The sequence below is a fragment of the Labeo rohita genome, unplaced genomic scaffold (assembly GCF_022985175.1).
Source record: "Labeo rohita strain BAU-BD-2019 unplaced genomic scaffold, IGBB_LRoh.1.0 scaffold_1164, whole genome shotgun sequence".
Classification (NCBI taxonomy): domain Eukaryota; kingdom Metazoa; phylum Chordata; class Actinopteri; order Cypriniformes; family Cyprinidae; genus Labeo; species Labeo rohita.
In genome coordinates, this window is record NW_026127301.1 from 1 (window position 1) to 12,061 (window position 12,061).

At 35.6% G+C, this 12,061-nt stretch overlaps 2 protein-coding genes across 2 annotated transcripts; both read right to left on the minus strand.

Annotated features, from left to right (window-relative positions):
• Window positions 1-2,338: 2,338 nt before the first annotated feature.
• On the minus strand, window positions 2,339-7,719 carry LOC127157692 (ribonuclease inhibitor-like). Its single transcript, XM_051100953.1, has 3 exons — window positions 7,565-7,719; window positions 3,840-4,013; window positions 2,339-2,537 (listed from the first exon to the last, which is right to left on the minus strand). The coding sequence occupies exons 1-3, from the start codon at window positions 7,717-7,719 to the stop codon at window positions 2,360-2,362; spliced, it is 507 nt and encodes a 168-aa protein (XP_050956910.1). The 3' UTR covers window positions 2,339-2,359.
• On the minus strand, window positions 5,817-10,007 carry LOC127157693 (zinc finger MYM-type protein 1). The gene has a single exon (XM_051100954.1). The coding sequence runs from the start codon at window positions 10,005-10,007 to the stop codon at window positions 8,307-8,309; it is 1,701 nt and encodes a 566-aa protein (XP_050956911.1). The 3' UTR covers window positions 5,817-8,306.
• Window positions 10,008-12,061: the final 2,054 nt, after the last annotated feature.

Genomic DNA, 12,061 nt, shown 5'->3' on the forward strand with positions numbered 1-12,061 from the left:
GTCATTCTGTTCCAAAGTTATAGCCATTTTAGTAAAAGTGGCCCCTCATCTTTCGAACGTTTTGGCGCCCCTTTGCGACCGTGAGTCAAAACTTCAACGTTTTTTTGATAATTATTGATCTTCACTGACCAGTGAACATTTCTGCACTGGTTTGGTTCCGATCGGGTGAAAAACCTAGGACTAGTTCTCAAAAGTATGTTTTGGACAAATTTCAAAATGGCGGAAAAATTTGCATACCGGAAATGAAATCGGAGATAGCCATTTTGTTTTGATTGAGCCAAGGATTACAATGATATAAGGCACTTGAGCCTAGGACAAACGGTCTAGGAGTTATGAGGGCTTTCGCGTTTTGATTCGCTGTAGCGCCACCTATGGGCCGATTGGGCTGATACTTTGATAAGTTCTCCCCAAATTGAGCTCTACCATCTAGCCAAGTTTGAAGTCTCTAGGACTTACGGTTTGTTCTGCACGATCAGTTTTACGGCAGAAAAATAATAATAATAATAATAATAAAAAAAATCCTAACAATTACAATAGGGTTTCAAACCCCTAATAAAAAAATCCTAACAATTACAAATCGAACCCCTAAAAATCCTAACAATTACAATAGGGTTTCAAACGCGCTCGAACCCCTAAAAATCTTAACAATTACAATAGGGTTTATTCCACCCATGTGTTAAAATTTAGGGTGTTTTTTGTAAAATGAGACCATTTTTTATCCACTTAGAACAATGTATGTGGGAATATTTTGAATTCAGGTATTATTAATTAGATAATACCTAGGTATAGGTAATAATTAGATTTTTTGTTTGTTTATCATAAAATTATGAAAAAAAATACAATCAAATTATACAATTATGTGTTAAAATTTAGAATGTTTTTGGTGAAATGCAACCAATTTTTTCAATTTACTCCAATGTATGTGAGTACGGTGCTCTTTTAAATTCAGGTTTGCCAAAATCAGTAAAAAATTCAAAATATGCCACAGAGCTGAAGAGGCTAAATGTCTGTAACACAGAAATAATGATGTGTGGTTAAAAAGACTGTTTGTGTTGCTGTTTCTGGATCAGTAGCAGCATGAATGCAGATTTCTATGTCTTTAAACCTGTTTCACATCGTAAGTGTCAGTGGAGCGTGAGCAGCGCGTGTTTTGTCATCGTCCATATCAGTGAATGACAGCGTTCACATCTGAAACATGATAATGACCGACCCTCTGATTCATTAACATGACCAGCAACAAAACCTGCTTCTCACGCTCCACTGACACTCGTGATGTGAAACAGTCGTAATAGACATAACTGAATCACTGTCATTTAGGAATAAGATCGTGTGGGTGTTTCAATCGAGATCGCGATCTTTAATTGTGCAGCTCTAATGTAAACACTGCAAAATGTTTTGCGAGGATTGTCACGTTCTCACATCGGACACATCGGATCTCGTCACATCCCTAATATACACTATCGTTCAAAAGTTTGGGGTCAGTACATTTTTATTGTTCTTTTTTTTTTTAAGAAATTAATACTTTTATTCACCAAGGATGTATTAAGTTAATAATTAAAAGTTTATTAAAAGTTAATAATAAATAATTTACTTTGTTATAAAGAATTTATATTTTGAATAAACACTGTACTTTTTAAACTTGTTATTCATGAAAGATTCCTGAAAAAAAAAAAAAAAATCACCAGGTTCCAAAAAATATTTGGCAGCACAACTGTTGATATTATCCAACATTGATCATTCTAATAATAAATCTGCATATTAGAATGATTTCTGAAGGATCATGTGACACTTAAGACTGGAGTAACAGCTGATAAAAATTCAGCTTTTCATCACAGGAATAAATTCTATTTTAAAGTATGTTAAAATAAAAAACATTATTTTATATTGTAAAAACATTTTGCAATATTACTGTTTTTTTTTCTATATTTTTAATCAAATAAATGCAGCCTTGATGCGCATAAGAGACTTCTTTAAAGACTATTACAAGTCTTACTGACCCCAAACTTTTGAACGGTAGTGTGTATATATATATATATATATATATATATATATTATACTACACTGTAATTTTATATACAGCAAAAAACTATACAGCAATTTATAGGTGAAGCTGCTGCCAATGAATCAAATTGAATTAATTTTTTATTTACACTTGTATTTTGTTGTTCAATGATCTATAATAAGTGTATATACAAATATACATTTGTTTTGGGCACATTCAGTATAATCATTGTATTTGATCATTTACATTTTGATTCTTAAAGGATTGTCACCCACAAATAAACTTTTTTTTTTGATCCCTTTAAAACTTTGTTTGCCAGTATTTTCACAGTTATTGTGTTGAGTAATATAATAACACTTACACTAGTTTCTCTAGTTTACAGTGTGGATCCTGTAGTAGAGCAGAGATCAGATTCACTCCTGAGTCTCCTGGTTTATTGTAGCTCAGATTCAGTTCTCTCAGGTGTGAGGGGTTTGATCTCAGAGCTGAAATCAGAGCAGCACAGCCTTCCTCTCCAATACTGCAGCGCCACAGCCTGCAGAGAGTGAAGAACATGAATGATCTCAGAGATTGTGTTTAAATTTTAGGGTGAGAGTGTGTTTGTGTGTTTGTTTATATGAGCAAAATGTTTTCTATACACCAGGATCAGTGGTACAGACATTTCAACTTGCCAACACAAGCACAAACTAAGAAACTGATTTAAATGCACTCGACCCACATGATTCCCGATACTGAACTAGTTTATCATTCTCATTCTTCAAACCCTTTGTAGTGCTATATAGACAATAATGTGATGAAATCTAGGAAAACCCAACACATGGTGAAATTTTCCCTTTTTTCAGGTTTTGATACCATATGAAAGCTGGGTTCAAGCCTTTTTTATTTTGTCCATAGCTTGAATGTAACAAAAGTTATGACTATCTTAAGTTGGCTGATAGTTATGATTTTCAGGAATGAAATTTTGAGAAAAACAATTTTAGACGGCTTTCACTTTCACTTCATGGGTTTAACAAGAGCTGTCTGTCAGCAGTGCTATACTGCATCATTACACAAACAGACCAACGTTTAATCGTTAAGTGAGCAGCTCCTTCAGACTGTGTTGTTCTCTTGCACTCCACCATCTCACAATATTAAAAAATAAATAAATAAATACAACTTTGCATGCTGTAGTTTACACAGGACTGGTGGAGAATGTGCATTGATACACATTTATTAAATATGTTACGTGGTTTATTTTGACAGGTTAACTGAATGCTGTCCCCTCTTACAAAAACACTCTTCAAACAGATTAAAATATTCAAGTCTTGGTGCCACTGAGTACTTGTAAATCTGTTACTCATTAATTGGAGAAATATTTGTCAATTTGATCATTTATATTTTGTGACTTGTGTGTGGTAGTTTACAATGGGGCTAAAGATTGACCTATGTAAAAGTCACATTTAAAATTATTACAGACTTATGTAGCAAATGAGAATCATTAAAATTACAGGCTTCTGTTTTGAAACAAACGTCTTGTTAATATTTTTATTCAATGTAATTAAATCAACAGATTTTCAATAACTGAAGAATATAAAAAGGTGGTATTTGGTCATTTAAAAAAAAAAAAAAAAAAGAGATAATCACCATAATTATTTTAATTAAAAATTATATTTAAAAATATGATACCACTCACAAGATTTTTGAAATTGAATTAATTTTTTATTTACACTTGTATTTTGTTGTTCAGTGGTCTATAAGTGTATATAGTGTATGTTTTTTTTTTTTTTTTTGATCCCTTTAAAACTTTGTTTGCCAGTATTTTCACAGTTATTGTGTTGAGTAATATAATAACACTCACACTAGTTTCTCTAGTTTACAGTGTGGATCCTCCAGTAGAGCAGAGATCAGATTCACTCCTGAGTCTCCTGGTTTATTGTAGCTCAGATCCAGTTCTCTCAGGTGTGAGGGGTTTGATCTCAGAGCTGAAATCAGAGCAGCACAGCCTTCCTCTCCAATACTGCAGCGCCGCAGCCTGCAGAGAGTGAAGAACATGAATGATCTCAGAGATTGTGTTTAAATTTTAGGGTGAGAGTGTGTTTGTGTGTTTGTTTATATGAGCAAAATGTTTTCTATACACCAGGATCAGTGGTACAGACATTTCAACTTGCCAACACAAGCACAAACTAAGAAACTGATTTAAATGCACTCGACCCACATGATTCCTGATACTGAACTAGTTTATCATTCTCTTTCTTTAAACCCTTTGTAGTGCTATATAGACAATAATGTGATGAAATCTAGGAAAACCCAACACATGGTGAAATTTTCCCTTAGAAATATTTGTCAAAACCATAATTATTTTAATTAAAAATTATATTTAAAAATATGATACCACTCACAAGATATAAACAATCTTTTAATTGAGATACTGTAAAGTCATATTAAGTTATTATGGGATCTTCAAGCAGTGTAAGAATCCTTCACAATCTTTTTCTTTATAATAAAACATACCTGTATTTTTATTTAAATAAATCCATTTTGCAATGTACTCAGTAGAGCTGCACGATTAATTGAACGTGATTTTCCATGCGCATTTTGTCAATAAAGCCAGTTCTGTAATCAGCAGTAAATCTCCATCACTTGTTTTCAGATGGACCAGTAATTACTACACAGAGCAGTAGTTCACTGATAGGTTACGCAAAAAAAAAAAAAAAAAAAAAAAATCATAGACGACATTATATATGGGATGAAATTAGACTCAAAACGATTAATAGATGCACGCACAATTATCCATGTACTGGATCAATTTTATGCATGTATCTTACAATCCACAAACAAATGCCTTTCAATTTGAGTCTGTGGAATTCGGGATTAAATGATTGTGCAGCAATTTGTACAAATACAGACATGTTTGCAAATAAAAATGTTCTGTTCTGCATTAATATATCATAAATTGCTCGTGCAAAAAGGAATCCGTGCATTTGTGGATCAGGTGACACGCGTGCATTTATTGAGGTTTTGCTCGAGTCAATCTTGTTCCGTTCATTTGGATTTTGAGACTTCAATTTCGCCGTTTACAGCATTTCACGACGCACACACACACAACTATCAATGAACAAGGCCAAGTGCAATTCATTAACGTGTACGCGACTCGAAAGATTTGCAAATTTGCGTCACTACACTGATGTGAAAAATGTTATAATTTGCATTAAAGTATCACAGTTTGTGGATGTGGCGATTAAAATGTTCATTTGTGGATCAGACAACATGCCTGCATTCATTCACATCTCTTCTGAGTCGATTCTATTTGATTCATTTGAATTTTGAGACTTTTGTTCCGCCCTTTTAGCCTTGGCCAATCCACACACACACACAGCTCGCGATCCACACGCAGCTGAACCTAAGAAAATCGGCGACCGCTAGATGGCGCTATAGCCCCAGTCACACATGCGCATTCCATTGTGTACGCTTTTATGAATGTTACATCGTGTTTTATTTGTTTCTTTTTGGTTTGGCTATTCTCCCCTGCCAGTTGAAATATAGTTAACATGTTTTATTGAACTTGTTCTAACAGAATGGCTTTTATTAATTTTGTAAAACAAGAACTTCGTCATGGCACCTTTTTTCTGTACTTCAATGACACGTTAAGTTTCCTTCCTTATTATTATTATATGGTAATTTCTCACACACCATACGAGAAGAGACGATTTCCTCCGATAACCAAAAAAATCGCATGCGAGCTCGTACGACAAAATTAAAGTTAGGATAACTTCAAATAGGACTAAGCAGTGACCTTAAAATTTAGGAAACTATAGATTGTTCTTTATTGGTCTTGATCTCCACTAAGTACAAGCTAGTTAGAATTTACTAAAGTATTTTTTGTTGTTGTTGTTTTTATTATTACTTATTATTATTTATTTTTACATATAGCCAAAGGAAAACTGGCGGCCAGTGACTGAGTGCCAGCAATGTAAAACTGATGACGATCCTGGTTTGGTAAGACGCAGCACTCAAAACATAACAGACTTTGTGAGAAACTGGGGAATTATCTTGAAAAGAAAAACCCAAAATATGTGACAACATCCTGTTCTCATTTGTTCTGTTCTGTTAAGATTTGGTTGTTGTTTTAGGTATTTTTTTTTATTGTGCAGTACTTAATCACATCCCACTCTAGAAATCTTGAAGTTTGACTTAAAGGAATAGTTTGTCAAAATATTTCAGTCCTGTCTTTTTGTCACTCTTATGTTGTTCCAAACCCACATGGAGCTCTTCAGTGGAACACAAAGATGATGTTTAGCAGACTGTTTTGGCCAGTGTCATCCTCAAACAACACTGATATTCACTGTATGGATGTGGTGTAATAAATGTGAATGGTGTTGGTGTCTAAAGCTGTGGTTGTCTGAAATATTCTGCTAAACATCTCCTTTGTGTTCCACTGGAGAGGACAAGTCATATGGGTTTGGAACAACATGAGTGTGATGAAAGGACTAAATTGTCATATGTGGATGAACGGTCCCTTAAGAGAGTTAATCTTACACATTTCAGTACCTGTTTAATGGCATCTTCACAACATGTGCTGTTTTGTAAATATTTGCAGTTTTGAGTGGTTTACATTCTTGCATTTCAGTGAGGCTTTATTTTATTTTATAGTTTAGTTTAGTTTATTTTTTATTGTTGTTTTAATGTCCATATTTTGAAATTTGTGGATGTCACTTTTCTCCGTAAAATTGCATGTTATGCTTGTAAAACATGGTAAAAACTAAAAGGAAAAAAAGATATTGTGTTATTTAAAAGTGTAATTAAATTACTTCTAAAACACATTGACATTGGTCTCTTTAGTGTTGTAAATTTTATTTAAAATCCGGCACCCTTTATTCACCATGGCCTTGGTAATGCAGCATAGTGTCATGTTTGTGTGTTGTGTATTGGCCTGTGCTAGTAAATCACATTGGTCCCTGTAATGTTGGAAGACGTGCGGTTGTGTGTTGTGTTTAAGATCGGGCACTCTTTATTCACCTTGGTCTTGGTAATGCAGCATAGTGTCATGTCTGTGTCTTGTGTATGTACAAGTCCCTGTAAAACACATTGGTCTCTGTAATCCAGGGAATTGACATGATTTGTGTATTGTAAAATGAGTGTCCTTATAAACCGGTAGGACCCTCCAAATCCCAATTATGTAATGGGCGGGAACATTTTAGGAGGGGTGTGGCTGTCCCTGAGTACCACCAAAATATCAGGTTGTCATATTATCTGTTTTATTGTGTGTACAGGGCCGCTGCTGGCCAAATGGGTGCCCTAAGCAGAAATTTACTTTTGTGCCCCCTCCCCCAAATATTACGGAAGTAAAAATAAAATAATAAAAAAACACCTACTATAGGGGCCAAAATAGAACTTTATTCAAATAAAAGTAAATACATAAATAAATTGTATCATTTATAAATTACAATTGTAGCTCTACAGCAAAAAATACAAACTAAAATTACACTTTAAATAAAACATTTATAATAAATAAAATAAACAATAATAAACTGAAATAAAATCAACACTGTCATCTGCTGGAGCTTTCCAAAGTTCAAAATTTACAAAGGCACACTTCTGCTTTTTCTTGAGGCAAAGTCGTAAATGAGCTCTTCATATGATAAAGCCTTTGCTAATTGAGAGTTGATGCTGACAATTGCCAGACCACTCATGCGCTCTTGTGCCATAGATGAGCGCAAGTACGTTTTGATGAGCTTCATTTTAGAAAACTGCGCTCAGCAGAGGCAACAGTTACAGGGAGCGTCACTGCTATGCGCAGAGCAATCCAGAGATTTGGATACAGCTCTTGTAGGTGGTTGTCATGGAGAAATGATAGCATCTCCAGAGCCGTTGTGAGTGGTGGCAACTGTGGAAGGTTTATGATTTCTTGAGCTCGCTCTTGACCATCAATATCAGAACCTCCTTTTTCCACTGCAGTCAATGTCTTCTCTACCTCAGTGCAGTGTTTCTGTAAAGTCTCTTTTGACATCCCTTGAACTTGGCTGAAATCAAGCAGAACTCCAAATCTGTCTTTGACCTGAGTGAAAATTTCAAATCTCTCTTGAAGTGATGCCAAAGCAGAGTCCACAACACTATTGAAAAAGGTAACCTCAAGCTTTTTGAGGGCATCACTGATAGGCTCATCTGCAGCCTCATAGGCAAAATGCCTTTTAGTGCTTCTCAGCCTTTTCTCCTTAAGTTCAGGCTCTATGTTTAGGGCTTCACAGAGTTCCTTTGCAGTTGACTGAGCATCCACAAATCCAGACTGTCTGTATTTCATGAGAGAATGTTTTGCACTCTCAATGAGTCAAACAGCAACATCCAGTTGCATTGAACTGGACTGAAGCATCTTGTTCACCTGGTTAATATGTGTTAAGATGTCAAACCATACAACAGTGCATATCAGAAACCTAAATGAAGCCACTTCTTCTGCAAGGGCTTGAGCCTCTACTTTGGCAACTGGATCATTCACAGCTTGCCTTGCCTCAATAAGAGCATTTCTGATCTCCTTCACTTGGTGTCTGACAGCTGTAATGCTTTGCAGTCTGCTTTCCCATCTTACATCACTCCAAGACTTCAATGTGAGATGGACATGCTTCAACAAGATGTTCCATCGTTGTGTAGCTCCTGAAAAGAATGTGAAGAGTTTCTGCACATAACCAAAGTAGCCAACAGCATCCTTAGACGCCTTTGCTGCATCTGCTATCACAAGATTCATTGAATGTGCTCCACAAGGTACAAACAGAGCTCTTGGGTTTTGCTTTAGCAGTCTCGCTTGCACTCCTTGACTTTTACCTTTCATATTAGCACCATTATCGTAGGCCTGTCCTCTGCAATTTTCAAAAGGAATCTGAAGCTCCTGAAGCTTGTCCAGTATCACATTTGACAGATTCAAGCCAGTGGTTTCGAAGACCTCCACATATCCTAGAAAGTATTCTTTAACCTCTGGCTTTGGCTCCAAGGCCACAGTCCGCAATATGACTGACATTTGTTCTTTATGGCTTGTATCCGGGGTGCAGTCAAGAATAATTGAATAGTATTTTGCCTGATGAATATTGGACACAATGGTCTTCAGTATTTTGTCACTTATAAGCTGTATCAGCTCATTTTGGATTTGCTGTCCAAGGTAATGTGTGCGAGTGCTTTTGTCCTTGACTCTTGACAGATGATTTTCCATCACAGGATCAAACAGTGCAAGAAGCTCGACTTCCTTGAGAAAGTTGCCACTGTTTGCTTCGTAGAGACGATCTGAGGAGCCCCTAAAAGCAAGATTTCGGGATGCCAAAGATATTGTGATGCTGACTAATCGTGTGAGGACATCACGCCACCTTTTTTTTTCTGCCTCTAAGAGAGTTAATTCTTGATGGTCTATTGTCTTCTTGTTCTTTAGACGCATCTCAAGTTCCCTCCATTTCAACATGGATTGTGTGTGGTCTAAGGCATTGTCGTGACTCCTGAGACTCTTGCTGAGGTTGGACCAGTCACTAAAACCCTCCCTTGACAGGTTTGTGTCTTTGGTACTGAAGAGTTTACAAGCAAAACAAAACACACAGTTTTTCTGCTTTGAATAAATAAGCCAACTTCTTAACACCTTCTCTCCATTTGTGAGTATGCGATAGCATTGCAAACTATTAAAACCTCGTCCATCTTTGTCTTTGGGGAAAGAAAAATCTGATTCTACTTTAAATGGTCCTCTCTGTACAATTTCAAGGCGATCAGAATCTGTTAGACGAGATGGCCAGAGAGAAGGATCAACTTGCAGAGCACTCACAGGGGACACCACATCAGTTTCTACTTCTTTAATGAGTGACGGTTTCTCTATGATTATAGAACTACTCCCAGACTGTAGGTTGTCACCAGTTGTGACCACCGCATCTGTACCTTCATAGCTGGTTGATGGACTGGCTTCAGTGCTACATCCTGCATCAGTGACTGTGCAGCTGCTGAGTCCCTCTGGATCAGTGCTTGATGGTACCACTTCATCCTCTTTCGTAACAAATTTCAGCATTGACCCTGCATTAAATGAAGCAGAAGATATTATCTGAAGAATTACTGAGCGCACTTTTAAATAAACAGTTATTTTTGGTCAAAAAGGTAAATAAAGAGCGAAATGGCAAGATCGGTGTAATAAAACAGTTTTATCAACAACAAAGAGTTACCTCCAATGGCTATGATTTTATTAATACAGTTGTCTGATTGATTTAATAGTCTCAGAATCATACAAAAGGAAATTAAGCAGTTTTACTATGATAAAACCATGGTTATCTGCCTTTTTATCTATCTTTCTATCATATCCATGCTTGTAAATTGTGTTTTATAGAATATATAATATTTGTATTTGTCTGTATTTTTTAAATATATTTTTATTCTGTGTTTTTACCTGTTTGCACCAAGGGTGTGAGAGAAACGAAACTTCAAAACTCTTGTATGCACTGTACATGTGGCAGTTTTGACAATAAAGCAGACTTTGATAATAAAGCAGACAAGGGTTATGATGTCCACATATTTTTGTTGAGGAAATGATAGGAAAGATTATGTGGATATTTTAATTAAATGTTTGGTCGATATTAAACAAGGAATTCGATCATCATGTAAGTGTAACAACTGCATTTACCAGGCCTTTGGTGCCCTTTTCAGGCATTTCTAATAAAATTGTAATGTAAACTGTTAATTTTGTATTAGATTATGTATTTTAACACTGTTATTTAATGACACCATATGGTCATTATTAATCAATAATCATAATTGCCTCTGTGTTTTAATATAATGCATTTTAAGTCATTTTGTTTATTTAGATCTGCTTGTATTCATATTAAGAAAGATGCGTTAGTCGTGAAATTATTACCGACATTAAAACACATTATTAACATCGACAGAATAAAATAAAGTTTCACAGGATTATGAACGTACCTGAAAGTGATGCACGGGCTTCATCTTGGGCTTTTTTTTTCTTTCGTTTCTCGGCGCCGGACTGTTGATGTCTCTTTCCAGGACCAGGCATATTGTTCAATTATTATCATTTTTGGCCAAATAGGCAGCCGTAACAGAGGTGAGGGCGCGCGCGTCATCACGTGTGCTTAGCCTACTCTGCGTTCACCGTAAAATGCAATATATACGTTTATATTTTTGTTTATTTGTATATGTATATTATTAATATTCATTTATTATTATAATATATAAAAACGATTTTTTTGAGCAGCTGGGATGGTGCCCCCCTGGGAGTTGGTGCCCTACGCAGACTGCGTACTCTGCGTATAGGGAGCGGCGGTACTGTATATATGTGTGTGTATGTATGTATGTATGTGTGTATGTATGTATGTATGTATGTATGTATACACACTGTAATGTAGCAGCAGAGCACTGGATCTAGACCATAAACTAAACTGTCTCAAATCTTTTGCTGTGTTTGATTCTGCACAGGCGAGTACACAGAAGCTACAACGATCAATCACGCCACATTAAAGAGCGCCATCACGGTATTTACTGCTTGAATTTCCTAATGAAATGGACAGAAATTGAAATGTGAGACTTTGTTTCGTATCAAACAACACAAAGCCTAGTCTAATGCTATTTACTGGAAGAAGGCGCACTGTGTACTGTTCATTCATCATCTGAAAACAGCAAAGAACAAAAGATCGATTGAGATTTAAGAATCGATATTGGTTCATCAAAATGTGAATCTATTAAAATGGAGAAATGTTTTTTTTGTTTGTTTTTGGTTTTTTTTACTCAGCCCTAGCGTATTTTGTTGTTTTTAAAAACTGTGCTGTCATCATGTAAGTTCATGATTAAAAATGAAAATGTGAACAAAAATAAAAGCAATTTAATTCATTATAATAATTCAAATGAAAATTAAAATGAGGGGTAATAATAGATTATGACTGAATTTTTACGACCCTGTCCGTTAGAATGACAGACAATGTTAAAGTGTGTGTGTGTATATATATATATATATATGCTACAAGATTGACTATTTTTAGTCTCCGCCGCTCTGGCAGCGCTTTTACCGGAAAAGAGTTTACCCTACTTCCAGCTCGTGGACGTCAGGTTGTGAAATAGGCC

Excerpts from the sequence above, each read along its gene's own strand:
- LOC127157692 (XM_051100953.1), bottom strand. The coding sequence starts at position 7,719 with ATGAAGCTCATCAAAACGTACTTGCGCTCATCTATGGCACAAGAGCGC. Across the intron at positions 4,014-7,564 it reads AAAAGCAGAAGTGTGCCTTT|GCTGCGGCGCTGCAGTATTG; the intron begins GTAAATTTTGAA and ends CACTCTCTGCAG. Across the intron at positions 2,538-3,839 it reads TGTAAACTAGAGAAACTAGT|GCTGTGGCGCTGCAGTATTG; the intron begins GTGAGTGTTATT and ends CACTCTCTGCAG.
- LOC127157693 (XM_051100954.1), bottom strand. The coding sequence starts at position 10,007 with ATGCTGAAATTTGTTACGAAAGAGGATGAAGTGGTACCATCAAGCACT.